At 41.4% G+C, this 26,639-nt stretch overlaps 1 protein-coding gene across 2 annotated transcripts; it reads right to left on the bottom strand.

Annotated features, from left to right (window-relative positions):
* Nucleotides 1-1,551: 1,551 nt before the first annotated feature.
* mapk14b (mitogen-activated protein kinase 14b) lies at nucleotides 1,552-25,170 on the bottom strand. Of its 2 annotated transcripts, none has more exons than XM_035152111.1 (12): nucleotides 24,678-25,170; nucleotides 16,385-16,514; nucleotides 11,067-11,125; nucleotides 10,058-10,169; nucleotides 8,767-8,796; nucleotides 8,619-8,666; nucleotides 8,349-8,463; nucleotides 7,585-7,656; nucleotides 6,064-6,143; nucleotides 4,996-5,074; nucleotides 3,743-3,916; nucleotides 1,552-3,596 (listed from the first exon to the last, which is right to left on the bottom strand). In XM_035152111.1, exons 1-12 carry the CDS (start codon nucleotides 24,794-24,796, stop codon nucleotides 3,529-3,531), a joined length of 1,086 nt encoding a protein of 361 aa, XP_035008002.1. In that variant the 5' UTR covers nucleotides 24,797-25,170; the 3' UTR covers nucleotides 1,552-3,528. The 2 variants fall into 2 exon arrangements, with proteins under 2 accessions (XP_035008002.1, XP_035008000.1); XM_035152109.1 differs by lacking the exon at nucleotides 6,064-6,143 and adding an exon at nucleotides 5,544-5,623 and having other exon boundaries at nucleotides 24,678-25,168.
* Nucleotides 25,171-26,639: the final 1,469 nt, after the last annotated feature.

Consider the following 26,639-nt stretch of genomic DNA (forward strand, 5'->3'; position numbering starts at 1 on the left):
GTCTATTCTAGTAAAGTTACACTTCCTATCATTTATTTATGTGACAAAAAAATACATTATTCTGCATGTCCACTTATTTAACACAATAATTCAGTAAAGTCTGCCTAAGATTAACGATGTAAAAACTGAATGTAGCCGACAGGTTTGTTTTCACTAACACCTTACAACACATCAAAACCAATACTCTGAATAAAGAGCTTTAGGAGACGTAATGCTACTTTAAACAGCTGCTCTTAAAATGCAGATGTGACTTTAAATACTCACGTTTCAGTTGATCACAGTAAATCTGTTTCTGCAGAATAATAATCTGTGTAACGTAGTCAAGTCAAATGGGTTGGCGAGTGAAACAACTTTACGTAACATTAGATATCTTACGTGGTGGAGCTTATTCTCCAAACACACACAGTCGCCTGTCTCGGTTCATGTCGGTAATAACTCCCGTACGGTCCCGTTAGCATCGCCTTTACTGCTGGTATCTTGCCTGCAGGCTAGCGGAGCTAAGCTAACAAGCCAGGTACAGAGACACCGATACCTGCTCATCACTACTAACACTAACACATACATACAATAAACTTTACTTACCACAGAAACGGGAGCGCAGACGTCTTTAAGTTCTCCGTCCGGGGAACAAGCCGAACATCAAACCGTATTATTCATGCGATATGTGAGTGAAACCTCTCCACAGACTCAGGTCCTGTTCGGTGACGGGGGTTAGCCTGTTAGCCTGTTAGCTCAGGTGAAGCCGAGCAGGCAACAGGCTAGGAGCTGGAGTCGCGAGCTAACGGTGACGTCACCTGTCCATCAAGTGATAATTATTCATAATATCAAACCTCTATATAATTTAAACGAGTGAGTTAGAAAACCCTAACTCACCCCCCTCAGAGTTGTCATGAAGGAAGAACTAAGTGATTTAGACTAAAACCGTTTTTTGAACCATGCTGTAAACAGGTTTAATTCTGCTCTAAAGTCGGGCTTTTTAACATGGGAGTCAATGGGAATTGACTCCTTCTTGGAGCCAGCCTCAAGTGGCCACCCAGTGAACTGCAGCTTTTTGCACTTCCGTATTGGCCTCATCGCTCAGCCCGGGATGTTGCCCCTTGCTCTCAATACAACAAATGTGACACAGGAAGAATCAAAAAGTAAATCCAAGGTTTGAATCAGGTTAAGAAGCAAATAAACCCAACTACATCATGTAACTAAAGGTGAATTCAAAGGTCCAAATCTGATCAGTGAGGGATATATACCATATTATGTAACAGATGTTTATTTCAGTTGTGAGTTCAATCGAGTCCAGCTGGCGGATGTGAGGCTCCTGGGAGAGAGAAGAGGGAAGAGCAGCCGAGGAGCAGTGCAGGACTTGGGACGGGGTGTGTGGATGGAGAAGGTTCCAGCAGGAATGGGGGAGCCAGGGTGTGGAGGCCTTTAATGTGAGCAGAAGAACTAAAGTATTCTTTGTTGGCCCAGAAGCCAGTGAAGCTGAAGGCAGTGAGGTGGTCTGTGGATTCGGGGCAGGCGTTGATCCTGACAGTCAAAACTCACTGTACACTGTTCCAGGTTTGAAAAATAGTAGTCTTTATTTTCTAATGGTGGTATTTACATGTGGCATGGCCTGCTGTCTTGGTACATGTGATAAAGTACATTGTAAAAAGATATGAACACATCTTCAGGCAAAGCAACTATAACCAATAATAACCAAATGAACTGGGATATGGACGAGATAAATACTGTGTCTAATCGACGATAGAGTATGAGGCTTCAGCATTGCCCTTCAGCATCCAGTGAGTAAACGTACACTCTTTTCCATAAACATGTGCCCTAATAAATCATTCAAATGAATTACAAATATGCTTCTAGCACTGCTAATGAAAAACAACCAATTATACAGAATCACAGAATAACATCAACTCTTGATTTAACACACAAGAAATAAAATAATACATTAGGAAAAAGAAGACTACATGGAAACACAGTTACATGAAAGCAGTTGCAAATGAAATAGTAAAGACACTGATATCGTTCAGTTGAAATTAGCCAGAACATCTGTGGATACAGTTTTTATGTCACATGTAGGTGTTGTCTGGTGTATAAAATGGTCCACACAGAAAAAAACACGTTCAATGTCTTTACACCTCAGAACAGGAGTCCACAGTTTAGTGGCTTGTAAATGCTAACGTTGACTCACTTTCCGTCGCCATTTTGTTTGATAATAGGATCATTCTGGAAGGCAGTACCTCAGGGAATATATCAGATAAATACATTTTATGTAGCAACTCTTTAAAAAAAAGCAGAACTAGAAACAACTGCAAGATGAGCAAAGGTCGCCTTTGAATTTAAACTGACGTGGTCGTTGTGGGCGCTGCTGCACAAACTGTAAGTGCAGTCAGCGCGGCCTGATTTACGTGTGAGATTACTGACGATACCTTTAGTTTCTGAGACAGTAAGCTCTTCATAAATAATAAAAAGAACCTTAAGATTCTGACAAATAATATTCTCTTTTACATCGATATACAAACAGCATAAGAAAAGATCATAAATACAGGCAAACTGGTGCCCCCGACATTCAATATACATCAATATTACTGTGTTTTAATAAATGCAATATGATTAAATTACATTGTCAGTTGATGTTGTGATAGAAAACATCAAAATTGCAATAAACTAGTGAGCCTCAAGTGGCTATATCATGCTCAAGTGGTCCTGTACGTGACTATTTGCTGGAACCGTCCTCTGGCACGACAGAACAGAGGAGCTAAAATAATTGATATGGAAGAGAAGGAGTGGGAAATAATAAAAATATTAAATGAGCAATACTCTCCAAACTCAGTTCTGGACTCTGAAAGTCTTCAAATCCAACAATACGAAAAATGAAGGGTTGAATTTTCTAGACTATTCTGTACACACATGTAATAAATTACCTACTGTATCTGTTTATATGCCTTTTTACGGCTAATCTCTAGTTAAAAAATTCATACTGTCAAAAGGGGCCAGTAATAACTATTACACACATATAGTTACTGTTTTACCTGAAGTACTCATGTACAAATACTGTTTGCTGTCATATTTACACAGTTCTATGCACAGATAGGAATAACATTTAATTTAGTATGTGGAGAAAATATTAATTCTAGACGTTTTGTGGTTTGAAACTATTCCTAGATTACTGCTTGGTCGTCCAACTGTATAAAAAACATATCAGCAGTTCAATTTCTACCATTTACTTTAAGATACTGACATGTAATTTCTAGCTCTTTGAATCAATTAAGGGCACAATATAAACAACAAATGTCAGAGGCAAAAGGGATGCAAGGTAACAAAAATGACAAAGTGGGGGGCTGGATGACCAGGATGTAGAGTTGTATCCCTGATATCGCAATGTCCCCCAGAGATGAATGACGGCAGGCACTTGAATGTCATGTTTGTGCGAGGTGCGTGTGAGGGTAGTGGTGGATAGTCACATGAGACTGATAGTCCATAAAGAGTGTCCATTGGAAAACAAAAGATGGAATTAAAAAAAAAGGCGATTCCTCCTCAGGATTCCATCTCGTCTCCGTCGAACGATGGCGGTGAGAAGCTGACCACCTCCTCGTAGGTTAATTCTGAAAAATATAAAGTGAGATTTATCCAAACTACTGAGCATACGTACTTAACACGTAATCTAAATCTACATATTTTCCACCTCAAAGGTAAAGCTTGCAAATCATAGACTAGGAATCCACAATATATCCACAACGTGCCAACTTACTCTTCCATTCCTCGATCTCCAGCTCGCGGCTTTCAAAGCTCTGGTCGTAAGGCTCCGCCTCAGGCTCGTCTTCTGGATCGTGGTACTGAGCAAAGTACGGGTGAGCGAGAGCCTCGGACGCTGTGATCCTCTTGTCTGTGTCCAGAACCAGCATCTTCTCCAGCAAGTCCACCGCTACACCACCACAGCAAAGAGAAGAACAATAGTCAGAATGAGATGAGAGCAAACAACACAAACTTGTTTAACAGGAAAGGTAATAATGACAAGCTGGTATTGAATAACCTGAAGAATGTCAACCCAAACACTAGTCCCTAAGTCCTGGGGTTTTCACACTCAAAATGCTTTCAGACAAGAACTCAGGAGGATGTCTGCAAAATTGGGTCCGGACTTTCTCCGGAAGGTTGCATTTCACACATGAACAACGCAGCAGGAGGTTCTCCGCTCAGATGCTTTTACAACATCACAGAAATCTCCAGAGTCTTCAGGTGAGGGGGGGGGCGCAGCAAGTAGAGGCAGGACATAATGTATTTAATCTGCTGCGGAGGCCATGTGTTTTTGTGTACAGCACATTGACACTGGCGTCGAGATATTTGTTCTTTTTTAGTTTTAGTTTTAGTTTTTTTTATTATTATTTTTGCTTTGGCAGAATGTTAGAATCGTCATCAACACGCCCCCTCGCTCGCATTGATTGTATTTTAGCAGTTCACGTAGTCCATTCAAATTTTATTCTCCATAATTTCATCCGGTCTCTGCACAATGTAATATACAGCCTGTTTATACAAATGACATCTAATTAGTATTTCGCTGTGATATCTTTGCAACTCCAGAGAAAATAAAGACTAGAAGCATTATAAGTCGGGTCTGTCAGTCATCTGAATTTGGGTGATACAGGAAGACATGTACCAAATCCGTCCAATCAATGACTTGCAAACAGTTCATATGATGTCATGTTTACTCCTCTTATATAAAGTCAGCGTGAACAGGAACTCGACCTGATCTTTAAACTAACAAAGAATCATTTTTCACCCTTGATTCAAATTAAATGAACCAAGCTGTAGGTGTGAAAGCGCCGTAACTCAACCAGATAAGTGTTTAAACTGTATAATTTCATAACAACACACATAATGTTTCATACTGTTTTAACATGGAACTGAGGATCGCCCTTAGAAAATACTGTCTTCATGCCACCACTAGAGGGAGTGAGTGAGCCAGTGGAATGTAAGTCAGGGCCTGATGGTGAAAAGGGAACTCACCAAGAGGGTTGGCACCAATAAACACATCAGCAAAGATCCTCTTAGGCATGTGTGGGAGTGAATTAATGTAGTTCCTGGCCTGTGGGAGATGAAAAACAACAACCGTGAAAGATCTTAAAAGAATCGGATATTTTGAACAGCTACAGCTAAAATAAAGGCATTATCATACTTAATTATTTGTTAAGTTTTCCCAAACTGCACATCTTTTCATGCTTCCTGCACTTTAACTAACACCCAATTCACACACATTAACAAACACTGTGCCTTAATTTTCAAGAATCAATATGTGATACCAGTGCAAACAGCCTCAGCTCATCAACATGCACTATAGCTGCACTGGCAAAGCACTCCGGGAAGCTCTGCTGTGACGAGCACGGTGAGTCAGAGAGGAAACAGGGAATAAGTGGTGTCAGAGCAGAGGCTAATATGCAGAAAAAGGACTGATGGGAAATATTTCAACACATCGACTCTAACGGTATCTGCCTGTAAACAGGAATATGGGTTTAGGTGCCGGGGCACGTGGGAAGGTGGGCGGGCGCTTGGCTCACCTCATGGCTGGGCATCCTGCTTATGAGGGAGGCTGGGGGTGTCCCCGTCAGGCGCATTATCTGCTGCAGCTGGTTTATATCTACAGCTTCTGAGTCAAGGGGCATCATAACATGAAGATCAGCATGTCACAGAGCAGGGGCGGTTAGGGCAGTTGATATTCAGTGGGGGGGAGTCATACAAAGGGTGAGGATAACAAGGATGGAAGAGGGAGGAAGTCAGTTTCGAAGCTTTGATATACAGCAACACTTTATGAATGTGGTTATCCAGTGCTGCACTAGAGGTCAAACAAAGAGATTAGAAGACTGTAAGAAGTCATGGAACGTGCTAGAGACAAGTGGGAATCAAAGCCTTGTGTTCAAGAGCAAATGAAGCCATTTAGAAAACACACATTGTCAGAATGCAGCGTCGTGGTGCTAGCATCAGGACCATCAGGACGGAGACTCTCTCTCTTGCAAGGGCAACGCAGAGGCAACACACACACAAAGGCAGGAGTGGGTGGGATGGTACTTTGACACTCACTGACTCCGAAGAGACTTTCGTCAAGAGTTCGGGCCCTGGGGTTCCGACGTGCATCATTATAAGCTTCAACTGATCAATGTCTACCACACACACACATGAAGGAAAACAGGAGGGATGGATGGATGGAGGGTGTCGGGTAAAGAGAGAGGAATGAGAGGTACGACCAGCCGAAGCTGCCATCTGTGTCGGATGAGACGTTTTCAATCATTCATTAAAAAAATTTTAAAAAACAGAAATGTGAGCCAGGAAATTGACAAGAAATTGGTGCATTATTTTTTTTACTTAGAGTTAGATTGTGCTGTTTTATTAGGCAAACATAAGCAGTACGGCATCCAGTGTTAGGTTAGTAGTTTTGATTAGGTCGTTTTAAGAGGGAAAAGATGCAACTAATGATTATTTTCATTTCTGATTATTCTGCCATTAAGATTTAAATGTCAAAAACATTGACAAAAATGTTTAGAGAAGATTAGAGAAGCTCAAACCAGAGAATTGTTTACATATTTTGCTTTAAAACATCGGACACTATTAATAGATTAACAAAATAATCGTTTTTTTAAATTTTCTGCCCACTGACAAATCAAACGGTCCCCTTATATTTGCAGTCAACAAGTAAGACAAACCAGGAGTTTAAGAAAACAGCATAATAAACTGCTTTTTATAGAGTCAGTGAACTGCTCACTGACAGTCTAAGGTGATCTGGTCATAATGGTTCTGACCTCACTTGATCCCGTCTTTAACCACAGCTCCAATTGGACAAGCTGTCCCCAATTATTTTATCCTGAAAAACAGAGCAATCAGCACGCTCATGTTTATTCACTCTCTGGGGTCTGCCCGCCTCCCATTCTGACCAATTTCCATCCGTCCTGACACTAGTTGGGCCAATCACAACCATTTATCTTAACTGGGGCGAGTTTGAATCTGACAGAGGAGCGTCCAATGGAAGTTCCACTGAAACATCACAAGCTGTTCTGACATACTTTTCCCACTTTTCAAAAGTGATCAGTGTGAATACATGAAATTACGCACAAAACGTCATTCACATTTGTTAATCAAAGTAAACAATGTGTTTGACCAATTTGTGTGAACTGATCATTGAGAACAGGAATCAAACACATTATGCAGCAGCCGACTCCTGCTTTTCATCTTTAACAGGACCGTGACCACGACAGTGTGTAACAACCTCTGTAGTTTGCAAGGATGTGTGTGTGTGTGTGTGTGTGTGTGTGTGTGTGTGTGTGTGTGTGTGTGTGTGTGTGTGTGTGTGTGTGTGTGTGTATCTTAATATCAGTATGTCTTCCTGTATATTTTTGTATTAAAACACATGAATACTCTGCTAGTGCATATGTGAAGCTCTGTGGGAGGGAAACAGGAAGGTGTGTTGTATAGTGGAGAAACTGTGGGCAGCACTGAGTCATTGTCCACAGGGTACTCCAACTTTTATCACCCGCACACACAGACACACACACACACACATTTAAGCCATTTAAGTATTGCAAGACAATGACAGCGATGGAAGGATACGGTCTGTACCAGGGAAGAGCGTCCGTCCAGTGAGTAGTTCAGCCATGATGCAGCCAACTGACCAGATATCCACTGTTAAATTACAAAGAAAAAACATGCGGCATGGTGACGAAGATCAAATTCACCTATTCTTCATATTCAGTATCAGTTATATTTATCAAAAGTGTCTTTATACCAAGATAAGGTTGCACATTGGACACATACAGTACATTCAGAAAGTATTGACTTCAGAGGTCTCACCTCCGACATGGACACATTGAACCTTTGATGTTTAAAGGTCTTTAGTGTCCAAGATAAAGGAAACCAAAACTTAAACAATTATAAAATATTATAAAAACAGGTACTCTGTAAACAAAGTTACTCAACTAACTGTATTTGAGCATCTCTGCACACCTAAACAGCATATAAGGGAAGTGCATTTCAGAATAAAATGCTATCCAGCAAAGTAACTGTCTGTCTTTGGTTCGTGCTGCACTGTAACATGTCGACTCGACCAGAAAATTGAAAAGCTGCCCTAGTTCCTCTATAATCACCCTCATCATTTCTTGTGTAATAAATAATTAACAAGTGACGTCAGAGAGGAAAATAGTTAAATATATATATTATTATCTATATATATTTTTCATTACTGCTCCAGCCCCACCCTGAACACACCAACGTCAGCGAGTTATTTCTACACAATTCCAGTTATCTGAAATCACACACAGTTTATGTAATGATGCATTTAGCAGCAGCCCAGATGAATAATGGCTGAACGTCTTTACCTGTCATGTTGTAGTGCATCCAGTTGAGCATGATCTCCGGGGCCCGGTACCATCGCGTGGCTACGTAGCCCGTCATCTCATCGTCTGTGTGCCGTGCCAAACCGAAGTCCAGGATCTGACGGGTGAAGTTATGTTTGTGAGTAAGAGCAGCAGGGAAGAAACAGAGGGGAAAACACGTCACGGAGACAGCACACTTAAATGAAGACCTTCCACTCCACAATGAGCTTAATCATACACAGTGAAGATTGTTGGAAGTCGACTGTTTCACACCTTGAGCTCACAGTCCTCATTCACAGCCAGATTACTGGGCTTCAGGTCCTGAGGGGAAGAAACACAGACGTCACCTTCAGGATGAAATCCTTGAGGTAAAAGGAAATGTAATTTATTCAAATGATGCAACAGGGTCCTCATCACTTACTCTGTGGATGATATCTGCAGAATGGATGTACTGTGGGAGGAAAGAGGAAAATGTATTACTTTAATATGCCCTACATTTTAAAAACAACACAACACAACGTGTATGCTGTTTGTTATTTCTTTTTAATCACAATATTAGCTGACTGTGTTTGTGTGTGTTCAAACATGTGACGCAGATACAGGACTTTGAAAATCTACACTGTTAAAACTCACTGCACTCTAAAAAATAATGGACTGTGAAATTTTCTCTGAAAGATAAGCTCTTAGCTGTATATGTTATTCCACCACATATATGCTCATATATCACATATATATACAATTCTTAAGGGCTGCGGATACAGTATAAATATGAATGATAAATATCAGAAACAGAAACTGAGTCAAACACAGTTACAATGATCATCATAATATATTCATAAATCCATAAATCCATCAATTAATCATTTATATAGCACCTTTCAAACAAACCAAATGCAATTCAAAGTGCTTTACAGGTGACCAAACATAAGATGTAAAAAAAATACATTTCAAAGTTTTGTGTCCTCTCAGAAATGAATGACAATAACTTGAGTCTCAGATACTTAGAAATTGGTCTGTTTACTTTGGGGTCAAATTTCAAAGTTCAGGAAACAGAAAAACTTTAAATAGGTCAATTATCATTCAAAGGACCATCAGTTAGATGATGGCTACGTCCATATTACTACGTATTTGTTTGAAAACAGCATTTTGGCCACACACGTACAATGGGCATGCACGTCCCACTGGATATGTAGTAGTTGTATCACTGCAAAATGCTAAATTTAACTGCACAACAGCTGTTAGAGAACTGGGTCAGCAACCCTTGCAATTGATTATTCATGCAGCGTTCTACACTGGTAGCCGAGGGTAATGGACAGACCCAATCTGGTGTCTACATCATCGTTTCCAAATTTCTCCATTTCTCCGTTTCCGTCCAGACTAAAACGCCGCCCTGGAGTTGTTAAACTAAAACAGGGCCAGCAGCACTTTCAAGCTTCTCTGTTTCAGATACTCTAAAACGCCAGACGCATCTGTAGCAGTGTTAATGCGTTTTAAAACAAAAACCTAGTAGTGTGGATGTAGTCTAAGCGATTATATTATGTTTCCACATATACTCTACTAAATATGAAAGAAAATGTATATTTTACATTTTCAATATATAGACCAAAGAAAAGTTGGTGTCTCTCAAAATGCGTATATTAAGAGAGTTAGGGAGCCATCTGAGGGTCCAGGATCGACCTGGACAATTGTGTGGCGCTGGTAACTTCACTGACCTTCAAGCCTCGGAGGATCTGATAGATGAGGAACTGGACGTGGTCGTCAGTCAGCTTCTGACACTTGACGATGTTGTTGAGGTCCGCCCCCATTAGGTGGGTCACCAAATACCTGCAAATCACACAGCAGTCAGATGTGGTCTCCAAATGTCCCTCTCACCGACTAGTGTGGTGTCATTATTTAAGTTTTTTGTAGTAATTTGTAATTTTGTTAATAAAACAACATTTATTACTTTCTAATATAATAATCAAATTAAACACCAATTCATTTTAATTTGTCTGCATTACTATTCAGTTAAATGATATCTATACTGGAAGAAAACTCAGTTGCACTGTTAGAAAGTAAGAGATGAGTAAAAGAAGGTTGGAATTCAGAATTGTTTACTTATTGTTCCCTGACAGTAACATCTTTATACAGACAACAGATCAGCTTAAGGCCACTTGTGGTCGCCTTGTAAATGTGAAGTGTATCTGCTCCATCTGACCTCATTCCACAAAAAAGACAAATGACAATCTTTATTGTTTAACTTCAGTTGTGTTTGTGTGTGTGTGTGTGTGTGTGTCTGTGTGTGTGTGTGTGTGTGTGTGTGGGGGTCATCTCGCATTACCACAAATGTGCAACAAGCTGATGACTCCATCCAGAGGATTCAAGGACGCTGATTGAGTATCGTATGCACACACACACACACACACACACAGCCCCAGACACTGCCAGATGGCTGTTACCATGGAGACTGTGATGTGCACAGCGCACATGTTCACCCTACATTCACCTTGGTACAACCCGCCACATTCTGGACTCACATGATGCTATGGATTATAATGTGTTTGTCCCTCTAGATTCAGTCCCGTGTTAATCTGATGTGAACGCTTTCATTGTGTTAGAAAGAGGGAAACTGAAGCAGTAGAGGCTGAGACAGAAGAGAGGCAGAGAAACAGATGCGAGGAATGACATTCGAGAAAGAAAAACTAAAAGACGAGGGGGAACAGGAGAGAGAAGGTGACTTACACATCACTGAACTCCTCTAAGCTCGTCGCTGGCGTGAAAACGTCTAATAGGCCGATCACCTGGAGGCAGAAAGAGAGGCAGAGAGGTCAGGAAGTATTCATTATTTTATGTGACAGACTCCAAATGAACAATAATACAGTTTTCATTTAGTGTTTAATAACTTCACAATCAGTGTCACAATAACAAAGTCAAATGTCGAGAAAGACGTCAAATTGAAAGTCAACAAGTGTGTGATAGGACTTGATGTCATCCTCTTCCACACTATCTCAAGTTTAAATTGATTCCATGGAGCTTGCACGCCATTCCTGCCTCGTTACACTGCTCAAGTTCAAGGACCTTAATATCTAGTGACGTACACTTGGTTATCCTTGCCCCCCTGTTTTGGTTACCAAGCGGCTGAATCACATAAATGGGGTCAATGACAACCACAGCAGATATGATTTCAGAGGAAGCAGCAGATAAAAGTCTGTGCATCCCGCTGACAGGACAGGCACCGGCAAGTGTGAATGAAGGAACACATAACATTGAGAGGCCTGCAGAAAAACATGTGTTAGATCTCACTGGTTTCACAGGTTTACGGGTTTACAACAAATTGTGAAAGTACCTGCAGAGGCTGAGAATATACTCCTTTACTGCTGTAGAAGCCATTTGTAAGATTTGCGGCTGCACGATTGGAAATCCGAATATGATGTGTGGAAAATAGAATATGACAGGCTGCTTATCAGTAACACTTTGATGATTATATATATATATACATAAAAGGCTTGTTATACGCAATGACCCAGTTTGAATAAAGGAAAAGAAAGTACAAAGGGAAAACGGAGGATTGTCTTGTGTGTGTGTGTGTGTGTGTGTGTGTGTGTGTGTATGTGTGTGTGTGTGTGTGTGTGCGTGTGTGTGTGTGTTCGTCTGCAGTGATCGCACATGCACACATTCCTGCATATACGTATGCACACCGGCAACTGAGCAGCCCTGAGTGCCGGCCCTGCCCCCACCCCCTGCAGTGAGAGGCTGAGGTGGATACGTATTGTAAAAAAAAAAACTGAAAAAAAACACAGGAGCAGCCCGCCCACACAAGGCACAGGCCCACAGATGATTGGTGGACTGCTGCAACAACAAAGAGCCGATTGGTCCACTCAGGCTTTCCAAAAACCCAAACCCGGGGAGTCTCATGGCAACAGTGTGAGCAAAACACAGTCTCTCTCCATGTAAAGCAGAGGTAGAGATTTAAACACTTTGATGATTTCAAAACAGAAAATGAAGGTTGATGCAATTTTTCTCGTTAAGATGAAACAGACACTGACGTTCGTGACCACAGATGGAAAAACAACCTTTGTAAAAAAAACTGTCTGGTACACGACAACACAACAAGTACGTATTGATTTTGTAACTGAAGACAGTTCTCCTCATGAGCTTGTATTGATCACAATGATACAGGCACTAATTCTGTATAAACCTTGTCCCATGTAAAAGCTGTTTCTGTTCAGTCATTATGGGGCATTCAGCGTAGATTGATGAGGATTTTGAATTTGTTATGATTTTAACACAATAAATATGATCAAAACCTCCCCTTGTGCTGCTGAGTTATGGTGTCGCATGTAGCCAGAAAATAGTTTTTGCGGGATATTATAATGTCACAGCAAAGTTTACTTTTTGGATATCAATAAAATAAAATAAAGTCTGGTGGCTAGCTACAATATAGGTCATAAAGATAAACTCCTCCCTGTTAGTGGATGGGACATGGACCAAATTAACTAAGTACAATTTAGATATCAGACTACAAAAATAGTTTGTGTCATTTTAGTTAGTTCTTATCAAACTGATGTTTGTTCAAGTGCCCATTTTTCCGGTAAGGTTTTTTAAAATTAGTTATTTGATGCTGTAAAATTGGGATGAAACCTCATGATTGACAGCTGAGACTGATTCACGATTGGTCGAGCGTGTGTATCGGTGGGACCGCTCTACCGTGGCTCCATCCCCTGATCGCTGATGTGCAGACTCTGGCCCCAACTGCGCAAGATGCCCGCGTTCATATTCAGTGATATTTTAGCTTCATTTATTGGATAGTGAGAGAAAGTGAAGATGCGCTGTCCATCTTTACAGACAATCTATAGTTCATCCTAGAGTCGTTTGGTCCTGGTGCTCCAAAAACCTCATGTTCACATGAACGTTTGGTCACAGTGACTTTGACTCTTGACCACCAAAATTGAATCTGTTGTTCCTCAAGTCCAAATGAAGGTTTGTTACAAATTTGGAAGAAATTACCTTGAGGCGTTCCTGGGACAAACAGATAAGGGGACAACCAAAAAACACAATGGCCTCTGGCCACGGGTGTTGCCTATCCTTAGATAGTGAAGATGTCAGAATACTTTCAGAATGCACTGTTTAAAGCTGACGTGACACCAGCATGTGTTGTGATGGCATCTAGAATCACTGATTAGCCGATGCATGAATTCCAGAGGGTGTGTAATGAGTGCTTCAAGGCAATTAGGCGGTATGAAAATAATGTTCACATGAAATTAAATGAACTCTCTAGACAGCCCTCGTTTCACTGTGGAATCTGATGTACTGTTGCTCTTCAGCTGCTGCTGATGGGTTTTCCCCTTTGAGACGTTCCATGATTCTTGGAGCTGCATTTTCTTTTTCCCTCTGACTGCGTCATCTAAAACTGCTCAGAGAAAACAGCAGTCCACCCTGTCACTTATCACTAAGCTCTCACAATAAGCCATTTAAACCTATAGTATTACAATAGCTTACAGCAAACTCCTGAGCGCACCATACAAAACAAATCTCCACCCTTTTCCCTGTGCACCATCTAGTCTTACTCACTGATACACACCATTCACCAGCTGACCTGTTCCCACACAGCAACAGAAAACCCATCACCTGCACTTCAGCTTGTGTCATTACATAACACACAAGGATGCTCTTCATCTGGGCAGTATGTGAGCAGGATGCAACAATAAAACACAGGAAATAGAAACTGTGTTTGAGTTCAGTAGGTGGGAAAGTATCTGTATGTACATGCACACATGGAAACTGAAAAACAAAACCCGAGCAGTGATGTTGGAGCCAGGGCTGTGCATAATGACGACATTCATTAGGGGACGATAGGAAAGTATCTATTGTGTCATATTACTCTCTGAACTTTCGATTTGTTGCATCATAAATCACATAACAGCAACGTGTCTGTCATTTCGACAATGCATTTGTGTTCTTCCACACAACACGGGCGCAGGAGGGAAATTTGCATGAAGGCAACACAAACAAACAGGGAAATTACAAAGAGAAGACTGACTCTGACCTGCAAAGACAAAACCAGGAGTCATATTCTGGTCACACTGCACAGCCCTATCTGTAAGGTAACTAATGCAACTGTCCAAAATCATTGAAGTAAAACGCCATTAATCTAAATCGCTGCAGCAGCAACATGAGATTCAAGAGTCAGCACCCTCAGTACCTCGACTTGTGTTTACCTATATTTATTTCATACTCCTTTTTCTTATAGTTGCGTGTTTTGAAACCACAGAAGTTGAAGGGACTGCGGTTGTTTGGTGAATCGCAGCGTGCTTGAATAACTGGCACGTTAACCTCTTCCAACAGGACATCACACCAACCACAGCACCTCTTTTAGCTCCAGGCTGTTGATCATGTGTGTGTTTATCTGGTCGCACTTGAAACTAACAGAAGACACAATGTCAGGCTTCCAAACAGGTTGTTCATATTTCATAAACCCACATATACGCAGGAATTTTTGTATAATTAGACGACTTGGGTGCAGCACCCAAAACAATGAATGTAAAAAACTCTGCTGACAGTTCTCCACTTTGAAGAAAAAGGAAACCATATTTGCTCTAATATAAGACTTTAATAAAGACTTTTTAATTTATATTTTTTATTTTCTATTTAAGGTCAAGTAGTCGAGAATAACCCTCAAAATGCCACGTTATTTTGAAAACAACAAGCAGAAACTTTTCGGTATCCAAGTAGGGTGTGCTGTGAATTAAGACCTACCCAAAAGTATTTAAGGCCCAGCACATAATATTTTAACATATTTAAACCTTTTATGGCCCAAAATTCAGATTATTGAATTTCAGACTTTTTAAGACCCTGCAAAAACCCTGTTGGTACAACAGAAATTAGTTTTGAATGGAGCAGTACCAGTGTCATTACAGTCTTTTACAGAGTAATGCATAATATAGCGAGTATGTCTGTATCAAGTCTTTCAGTTCAAGCAGCCTCAGTGTTTGTTCGTCCAGTTTAACCTGCAGGACTCTGAGTGCTTGTGAAACATGTTGTGCTGCTTCAGAGGAAACAAATTGATGATGACTTCCCAGAAATTACTCAATCAGTCAACAGCAAAGAATTACATGCGTCACAGATGATGAGCTGAAAAATACAAAAATATGTTGTGACTTTTGGAGAAAATGATTTTACGAGAGGAAACGATTCACTGCAGTGACTCAGTCAGCTGAGCAGCGGTCGCAGCGAGCCGTCGACGGACCTCCAGCTGAACAGAGATTTTGGAATGTAGCCAAACTGTTCCATTGTCAGATGATTATGTGAGAAAATGTCATATTCACTCATGATATATCTTGTTTTACCTATTATATTCTGTATGGTGCACGGGGTTGTCACTCACACAGCTTTTACACAAACATTAGCAAATATATGGTTTTTTTTTTAACATAGGTATGAAAGGTGATTGACTCCTTTCTCATCGCCAGTAGACGGGTTTCTGTGAACGTGAAGGCGGCTCCAGGATATCAGAGGACATTTAGGCTAAAAACATGGTGTAAATGATGCCGCTTCCAGTCGAATTTGAATGTCGGGGCTTACAGACACTTGGAAGACACCACAGGAGCAGCTTTGTTTTTAACGTTTGAAGAAGTGGTCAATAGTTACTTCCACTGTATTGGATTTGTCTGCAACGCTGTTTACCCCTGAATGTCCAAAAGTGTTTTGTGGACTCAAACACTTGTATTTGTATGTGTATTTGTTTGCATTTTTTGTATTTCTCTAAGTAAAATAGAAACAATTGTTGGAAAGGTTTAGATTTTCAATTTTACACTCTTTTTTACAAACCAAAGTCTACATTTGCATCTGTACCGGTTTCAGTTTCTAATAGCACTTCCCTGTCAACTGTTATGTCGCATGAACATTTATACACAAAGGCACATTCCTGAGGGCAGAGCTGTGAAAGCTGCAACAATCCGTAGAAGAGAAGTCGGGAGTGCAAAAGTTCTCGCTCTGCACAAGTTCATGTGCATGTCCTGTTCTGTACATAGAGGAGTCACACAGAGGTGCATGTGACTTACATTCTCGTGCTTCATGTGTTTGAGCAGCCGCAGCTCTCTGTAGGTTCTCTTCGCGTGGATGATGGACTGGAAGGGTCTCGACAACTTCTTCACTGCTATCTTCAGGCCTGTCTTCCCATCATACGCTGAACTGAAAAACAAACACAGCATTTGAAGGTGGTTAATTGTAAGAAGTAAACTCGTTCAATCGGGCTAATGACGACTGTCATGTCAAAACCTAAAAAAGGTTTCCCTTTATTTAACAGATAATGAGGTACTTCATTTGACTGCGTAGGAGGCCAGAAGCCAGTAAACAAAACACAGAAATACACAACACTGAGAGCTTGGTCTCACTTTTCATTATAAAGCCACTCTGCAGTGTAAGGCTGTGTGGGGAACAGGATTGAATGTGTAACTGCATTGTGTACAACTCACTTGTAAAAATGTTTTTTTGTTTTACTGGTACAAGAATTACCAGGACATCAGTGAACATTAACTTGCATAAAGCAGTGTTCACACAGAGCTAGACAATCTTTTTTACTGATGTTGTTTGCATGTTCCTGGCTCTTTCAACTATAATTATAACAAAACCTCAACAGTTTAGCACACAATGCCCGAGTCCACTTGACACTGCAGCGACTGAAAAACCTGTCATTATAGCTCCAAGAATCTCTTATTCTCAATTCAGTCGAGAGATGCCCTGCTGACTGTGACACACGTGTCTGTAGAGGAGTTCCAGCATAACATGACAATTGGTGCTGGAAAACAAGCAACATAGCTGTTAATTGAGAGAAGACAAAACGTCGTCTGAACTGAAAACAACCACAAAAAGTGTAAACAGTGCACAGTGGAATGGAAGACGTCTTGGCCCGGCTATCTGCTGTCTCAACCTGAAGCCCCAAAATATTGGCCCCTGGAGACCAATTCCTCAATAGACTGTGGCTGGTGGGCTCTGAGACTGTATAATTATTAGCATCTTGTAAATGTTGTAAATAGCTGATTTGAACATACTGGTTTAAGGTGCATCGTATCTAAGTCAACCCTGTGATCCTGCTGAAGCTGTCCAAGTGAGTGCACACTGTGTTTATTTTGCTCCTCATTCATCCCTTCATTCATGATTGGACTCATTTCATTATAATGGTGTAAGAGAATACCTCCCAAAAAAAAAAACAACACGAGGCAAAAGAAAGTGCAACATAAAAGCTGAGAGTGAAATGCGCTCATGTTGTATTCCGGTAAAAATAAACCTGAAATAATCACTGGCAATAAAATACTGCAGACCACAGAAAGTAACATTTGGCAGGACATAAAAAAAAACTGGACTGGCACTATTTACTAGATCTGGATTTTTATTTTGGATTTTCCCCAGATTGCACACATTCATAAATATCAGTCCCTAAACATGTCATCAAGATCCATTAATTATTCCCTAAGAAATAAGATTGCAATGTTACAGAAAGTGATAACAAAAGCTAATCTTCCATAACCAAAACCACATCCTTCCACCAAGTAACTACCAAACACATATGAAAACATAAACCTCATTGGCAGAGGCAAAAATGTAAACAGGGACAGAGACTAAAAGAGGCCATGAGGAGGAGAGAGGCAGAGGCCAGTGGGCCTTGCCTCCCCAACATGTGTGACATTACTGCATTTCCGGTACTGTGAGGGAACACAACCCACTTACAATAAACCACATTCCTTCCAGGTCAATCACTTAAGCTGCATCACAAACGGACGATTGCAAAATCAGTCGAAAAAAAGGAAAAAAAGATCTGTGCTCAGTTTTGTGCAGACGCTCGTTGTTTCCCCCCACTGTGGTCTAACTCTGTGCAGGGTGTTAAAATAAGGGATTTTTTTTCTTCGTCAAACTGCTTTTGCAGACCAACTCATACGCAAATCAAGTCCAGACAACGAGTCGCAGGCAGCAGTCAAAACCTCTTCAGACTAAGAAGAAATCTACCTAAACTCCTTACCCAGTCAGTTTAGTTCGAGTCCAAGTCAACTCTGCTTGTTAGAGGAGAAGAGAATCATTTCCTCTGAACACTTTCCACAAACTGCTGACCTTTTCAAAGTGGACAACTGGGTGAGCTCTTAAGGTCTAACACATAATTCCTCTGATGGTAGCTTTAACAATGATACGGTGTCTGTGACAAAGTCGTGGTGGTGAGCTCCATGGATCCACAATAAGAACATCACGATAAGCAGTGTGTGTTTTTCTTCCAGTAAGTCAAAGATTATCTCCCACACCCAGTGTACTCTCATGTCTCTGACTTGCAGAACAACTTCTGTATGTGACACCGAGAGGGAAAACCCGGACTCAGTTAACACAGAGGAAACCAGAGCTAAATGACAAAACAAAGACAAACGTCTCTTAAAACTGCTGCTAGTCTGCAGGACAAACAAGGCGGCTCTGAGCATACACCAGCCAATAAGTGTGTAATAAATGGAAGTGCAATAACAAATGGCCATAAAAAACATGGGCTGTAAAAAGGAGCGACGTTCTGACGCCCGGGCGATGGGGAAGTCGTGATCATGAGGAGTGTGCTTGCAGGTAAATGTGGACTGTAGATGACTGATTGAGATGTGTGGAGTTAGGGTTCTCCTTCTCACATGTTTTAGAAAAGAGGTTCACAAAAGATTCAAGAGAGACAACACAAAGATTTTTGCATTTCATTTTCATCGGCTCCCAACAATTGAGAAAATACAGCAGAGTCACAAAAGCTGTGATTCACTTCTTGAACTCTCTCGTGCAGCTTTTAGTTCAAAAGAAATAATGCATGAGGTGTTATTCTCATGACTGGCACTAACTCATCTTGGCACACGCACACACACACACACACACACTGAAGCTCCTGGGGCTTCATTATGAGTAAATGGAATTTACTAAAATGTTACCTTGAGCCCTACTCATTTCATCTGTAAACTGATAAGCTACTTTCATAAAATGTATAATTACCATTATTCTAGTTGCTATAAAATGTGTTGTCAAAAGTAAGCGCCGCATCACAAGCATATACCCGACAGAAAATATAACCAAAACATCTGCCTGCAAACTAAAATGCTTAAAATGATTAATAGTGAGATAAACACTGACTACATGTTTACATGGACAGCGATAATCTGACTGTTTAAATATGACATTATTTCAGTTATGGTGTTTACAAGAGTTGCAAATAGAATGTTCCATTTTATTCATGTTTACATGTTACAGAGCATCGTCCGGTTAGGAGTCATGACATCATTATGTCCACATACCTCCTTTTAGCCATGTTTCTGCCAATCCAAACACTTAATAATATCCATTTCCCATATTGTAGCATTACTATGATTTATCCCTCACCCCAGAAATGTGACTTCTCCATGGTGACAGGTCATTCTGTGCACAGAGCACGAGTCGTCAAGCAGTTAGGAACTGACGAATATCGCAAAATGTTGTGAAAACTCCAACAGGAGACATAAACATGTCTTCATAATGACACTAAAATCGGAATTATCTACATGTAACGAAATGCGATTATTGATATTATTCAAGTTAATCAGAAAATGCTGTTTATGTGGCAGTGTCTTATTCAGACTATTGTATTCATCGGGTTACTATTAGAATATTGGTGTCCATGCAAATATAGTCAGTGATGTTCCTTGTTGTCATCTCACTTTCCTGCAGCTGAGGACACATCATCATTAAATCATCAACAGTAAATGTTCTGTTATGCACACAGTGACCTCAGGCACAGTAATACCTCTGATAGGATCATCTGTGCCACTCACACAATAATGTTTCAATGTGCATATGGCTGCCATAGTGATTTCATAACACTGTTCTGCTTATCATGATTATAACCTCAGTAAGATAACCTGGTTAACATGTTTACATGGCAGAAGCAATAATCTCAGTAGTTCCATTCTTCAGCCGTAATTAACTTATTACAGGGTCATATAAACAAAGAAATGTTCCGATGTGCTGTGCTCACAGAGACTCTGATTAAAATAAACTGCTCGTCCCTCCTTCATCTCTCAGACCTTTCTATCAAAAAGCAGGATTCCATGAGAAGAGTCACCACCAGCTGGGGCCTATAAAAGCAGCTGAAAAGGTCACCCAGTACCATGATGACTGCGTGCCAGGACATTCTGAGGCTCACGGGCCTGATCCATCACTTTAGACCAAAATGAATGGTTTTACTCTACAGTCAGTCGTGTATCTCACATGACTGAACGCTGCAGCTAAAGTCACGTAAAATTGCTGGTTTCAAACTTAAGCTCTGGTTTGTTTGGAGAGCTGACAAGTCAGTGCTCATTTCTCCGAGGTTAATACCGGGCGCGTCAGGCAGAGCCAGGCAGAGCCAATATTGCACCTTCACACCAGATTAGCCTCGTTACACAATCCATTCCTAATCAGCAAAATATGCAAAGCTACATATGCTCTTTAAATGAATACATCGCATTAAGAAGGCAACAGGACATGCAGGCACGAGTCCAAAAAAAAAAAGCTTCCGAGCTGAGAACGACTGGTGAGGAAATGCTTGTGCTGCTTAGAGCAGACTGACAACTAAACACACCCGTGAAAGCTGCAAAATAAACATGTGCAGGACGTGCTACAAAAGAATTGAGAAATGAGACATGCTTAAATGAGAAATTTAAGCATTGGGGGCAGTGGAGCACGGCACATGTTGTCAACACGGTGCCTTCAGCTGCAGCCGTGCACAAAGAGCTGTTTGTGTTCCACATCTGCAGAAAACTATTGCTCCAACAAATCAATAACAGTTTCGTATGCTATTGTGTTTTGAGCATGAGGGAACACCCAGATAGTAATTATATGAATGTCTCAGAGAGAGAAAGCAGGGAATCATTATGAGTTCAGAGCTCTGATTGTCTAGAAATGCTTTTGATGGTTTCTGTGTTGCCAATAAATAAAATGTTGTTGTTGTAGTGTCACGCAGGGATTGTTTTCACAGTAAATTGACTTTGTCATCCTATCTCATCTCAAATAAGAAGGTTTTTGAAAAGCTTAGTGATAATAATGTAAATTAACAACTGTTTTTACTGGTCTGCGTGTCATGATTTCACCAAAGCCTTAAATATCTAGATAACGTTTCTAGCCATATTGGTTGGCTCTAAAATGTTCCTATATTAACTATTAATTTAAAATACGTACATGTCCTGTGGGCCTGCACGTGTTCCATGCTTGTGTTTGCTTAGTTAAATCACCTAAACATAAAACACGAGGCACTCAGCAGCACACAGTCCATACAGTAATCCCCACCAGCAGCATTCCTTCAAAATGCCTTCTTTCCACACACTAACCCAGGATCTGGCATCTGGCATTAAGCAGAGCTAATCTCCGAAATAAGGAGGAAGCTGTTGTGTATTTATTCTAAGAGGTCTTGCATCTAAACGTGACATATACACAAAACCCTACAGACAACATGCTCACCATTCTTAAACACTGGCATGACTTCAAGCTGAGAAGCTAAAGAGCATCGTGGCAGCAACAACAAAGACTGGGCGGGCTGAGCGACTGCGAGCAGGTGCCCTGCAGACCGACATCTGTAACACACTGGAGAAGGTGCTGCACGCGCGGCTATTTATACCATACAGATTCTGCACCCCCTGAAGGGTATTTAATGGCTTCATGCTGTTTGAACCACTTAGATTTTTTTAGAATTTATTGTCACTGTTAAATTCAAAAAGGTTTTTGATCACATCTCCAAAGAGATAGGTGGACAGCTCCTGCGTGGAGGATATCATCGAATACAGAGGGACACACTGAAGGATTTCCTCACAGGAAACCTGAGAACAGAGAAGCTTAGAATGATGTAACGGAGCTTTTCTGTGCAAACTCTGTGTATCAAGACCAGATATAGTCCTGATACAGCCAGAGATTATACAGAGATAAATGGTCTGTGTATATATAGCACTTTTCTAGTCTTGATGACCACTCATAGTGCCTTAACAGCACAGTTTTGCCATTCACCCATTCACACAGCGCATCTATGTGCAGCGCTCTATCAGACACCACTCACACACTGTGTCACTGTATCTTGCCAAAGGGCACTTCAACAAGCGGAATGGGGGCAACTGGGAGCAAACCATCGACCCTATGGGTACTCCTCAGTCACATAAAGATGTTTGATAATTATCAGGATAAACGTCACATTATTATTTCTGATAAGTTCAAAAGACTGATTTTGGCTCCTAAGTGAAGGCTGTGGTTTAAACTGAGGTAGCTCAATTCGGTCTTATACTTCCTTACTGTGCTTACACAATGCAAAAGTATTATATTGATGTATATTGGATTTTTGCTATATTACTATTCATAACATTTTTATTGCAACAGTTATTTATATTGTTTTATTGCCCAGTGCTTGTCAGATATAATGTTCATAAAGCCAGACAAATTATTGAACTTCTTAATAGCTGCTCTTTTTGCATGCGGCTTGAGAATGACATGCATAGACTTTATTTCTGCAACTACAGGATGTATATGAATAATCTTGGTATGTAAAACTTGTGAGATTTCTGCAGAGGTGTAAGAATCGGTATAGATGCTACTGGGTCTGACTAAATGAAGTTTTAAAGAAAACACACAAAAGATTTTGTGTCCACCTAAAAAATATGACTCTTTCAATTTACTTTTCAATGTTCATACAGATTTATCCTTTTTAGAGCGTGTACCTGTTCATCTTTTACCACTTTTATTCTGTTTTAAACTGTGATTTCTAATTTTTAATTGTTTTCATTTAATTTAGTCTCTGCATATAAAAAATGCTTTATATGCAAACTGCCTTGATTGATTGATTGATTGGTTTTTATCAATGTGTGATGCATATTATGTGCCCAGCCTGAAACAGGCATACAACACCATTATTTTAGAACACATAAAAATGAGTTGCAGCATCAATAACAATACTAACCAAATAAACCACCTACCGGTAGATGGTTTTCCATGATTTAGTAACAAAGGTAGGCAACTTATGAGCATTCAAATGAAACAACCATCTCAATCTGTCATCACCTATGCACCAGCGTATTCTATTCCATTTAAATACTTTATATTTACATCGGGAGCGGGTCCTCTCTACGGAGGCCGACATGTTTTTACAGTAGCCCAAAATGGACAAACTAAACACATTTTGAGTTTGTATGACAACTGAAGGCTACCACAGGTTCTCTATCATGTTTGGAAGGGGAGGGTGAGGTGGTATTCAGCTGCAAAATACAACTTCATCATTAAATTCTACAGACTGAACCTTTAATTCACACAACTACAGAGGAAGAAGTAGAAGAAAACACACACACACAGACACACAAACACTTGCACACACAGCAGCTGGATGGTTGGAAGTGGGGCCCATAAGAAGAGTGGAGTTATAACTGTGGCACCATGTCATCCATGACTGTGTAATGACTAAAAGAGCGTCACAGCTGAGGCCACTACCTAACCTCGGGACCGTGAGTCATGGGCGCACCGCAACCGGAGACAGAGAGAGGGTGACATCATTCTAGAGTCATCGTCACCCACCGTGGCAGGACTGGGTCTCCTGAATAGAAAAAAAGCTCTTAGTGTGCACGAGAGAGGGAGAGAGAGGGGGGGTTGCTTTCTGACAAACCACGTGACCTTCTGGTACTCTGCAGGCTGCACCCAACTAGAAAAAAAATGCATAATGCATGCGATGTGTGCGGGGTGTGCGTAAAACAGAAGTGCCAGGGTTGTGTGCGTGCAGCGGGCAGGGCCCACAATGCTGCTGGGCTTCGGTGTTGTTTTCTGTGTCGGGAGCACAGATCGTATCTCAGGACGGGGAGGCACCATGACGCGGACATGCCACCCAGCAGCTCGATGCTCTCATAAAGCTCTGATTTAAAGCAGCGGCTGCAACACATGTGGGTGTTTGGTTCAACTTCTGGAGCTGCACACCATAGAGGCGCGTGCAGGTGTGTATTGTGCACAAAAACAATCGGAAGGAACACGAGTGCAAGCTACACGAGCAATGCCCCGAAGCGTGCTGCGAAGTGGCCGCGATTCCTGAACAGTGTGAGGATGTACACAATAAAAGTAATGGTGTTATCCCCCCGGTCTCCCTTCTGCGTCCGGCACCGGGCGACCAGCAGCCCGGGCAGGAGGCAGCTGTGACGGGCCTCTGTGGGTGGTGGGAACCCGCTCCACTCCTCTTGTGCAATGGTGCTCTCTCTCTCTCTCTCTCTCCCCTTGTGTGTGTGTGTGTGTGTGTGTGTGTGTGTGTGTGTGTGTGTGTGTGTGTGTGTGTGTGTGTGTGTGTGTGTGTGTGTGTGTGTGTGTGCAAAAACAACTGCTCACCACACGGATCCGTAGGCGCCGGAGCCCACCGGGGACAGGTTCTGGTACTGCACCGGGACGTCCCACACGGTTTTGTTGAGCTCCTGGAGGTAGAAGGCGGGTCGGTCTTTCTGCGACATTCCTGTGGATAGACGGAGCCCCGCAGCTCACGACACACACCAGCGGAAACTTCTGCCCTCTCTCCTCCTCTCTTCCCCGTCCTCCTCTCGTGCTGTTGTGCTCCTCTGTTCCTCCGCAACTCAAAAACACGGTGCACCCCCCCCCCAGAAAAACTTCCCCCGCCTGCAGTCGTGCAAAGTCCGGGTGCAAGAGACACCGTTCCGCCGCTCTCGGTGCACGTCGCTCCGGGGGACAACTTCCTCTGCTCTGGGTCCAGGAAGCTCAGAGAGTCCGTGGGAGACGAGCACTCGCTGGATTTTTCTCTCTTCTCTGTTCTGTTCTCTTTCTGCTGCTCTGGGCGTGCGTAAACGTAAGCGTGCACGCCAATGCGCGCTCCTGGTGGGGGGGTAATGGTTGTTATCTCGCGAGAGTTGAGTCGCTTTTGGGAAACCAGGGGATGTCCCACCCGGTCCCACCCTTTCCCTAAAGTGGATGTGAGTGGGAATCACCCTTAGTCAATGACTGGGTATGTTTTCCCTTGACATCAGCGCACGTACGCGCACACACACACGCACACACACACACACACACACACACGCACGCACACACACACACACACACCAGCGAATCCACTATTACTACACAATAATAAACACACACAATAATACCTTGGACTAAACTACTAAACTACACATAACGGTTCACACTGATAAACATGAAATACTTTTTCCATGTCAAAGTCTAACAATATCACATTTAACACGGCACTCACCTGCTGTATGATATCAAATCACAACATTTCACACTACCTTATAAAGTCAAGTATAAAGTATCTATCTATACTACCATACCTTATTCAGGGATACTATCATCACCATCATCATCATCATCACACTTGCTTAAGCCCATCATGAGGGGATGTGGTGACTCCCTGCATTTTTGTGCGCTGCTGTAATTTTCGATTTATTCTATTTTTATTCTATCCTCTTTATTCTGTACCGGGCTGGACTGGGCCTGCTGTAATACCAGAATTCCCCCCATGGGGATCAGTAAAGGATCTTATCTTCCCTACGTGTGGCCAATGTCATATATTGTTCAGTTGAATGGAAATCCCTTGTGTGTAATCGAGGTGTGACACGTTACTATAAGTTGAATACACTGAGCAGTCCTTATGAAACCAACATTTAAAGTGACTAGATCCACATTTTTATTTGGATCAGCACCAAATGGCACACATTCAGAAATATTAGTCCACTAAGATTTTTTTTCCCCATCAAGATCCATGAACTATTCTCTGAGAAATAAACAGGAATGTAAAAAAAAAGACCTATCTCGCAATGTTAAAGGAAGTGGGGGGAAAAATCCTGGATCCACTTTCTGCTCCGGACCCACACCAAAATTGAATGGGTTCTAGCCTGACCAATACCACATATTGCCACAAGGTTTGGTGGTAATCCTTCCAGTAGTTTTTGCTTAATCTTGCTAACAAACAAAACAACAGCAGATGAAAACATCACCTCCTTGGTGGAGGTAATAATAAAACGATTGATGGCTGAGTTCAATTTAGCTGCTTCACTTTCAGGTCGGCTAGTGGTGGATTGGAAGAATAACCAAGCCATTGTTAACTAGCATAGCAGAGTGTATAACTCCGCCAAGTCCCAACAGTCAATGACACAGCTCCAAATCATAAATATCAGTTCCCAAAATGGGCCTGATTTCTTTTAAGCAAGATCCATGAATCATTCCCTGGGAAATCTGTGAAAATGTCAAAACATTCACAATGTTACAGAAAGTGATAAACATTCCTGAATCCACCCCCTAAACTGGATCCATGCCAGAATTGAATGGGTTATTTTTTGGCCC

The sequence above is a fragment of the Hippoglossus stenolepis genome, chromosome 3 (genome assembly GCF_022539355.2).
Source record: "Hippoglossus stenolepis isolate QCI-W04-F060 chromosome 3, HSTE1.2, whole genome shotgun sequence".
In the NCBI taxonomy this organism is placed as follows: domain Eukaryota; kingdom Metazoa; phylum Chordata; class Actinopteri; order Pleuronectiformes; family Pleuronectidae; genus Hippoglossus; species Hippoglossus stenolepis.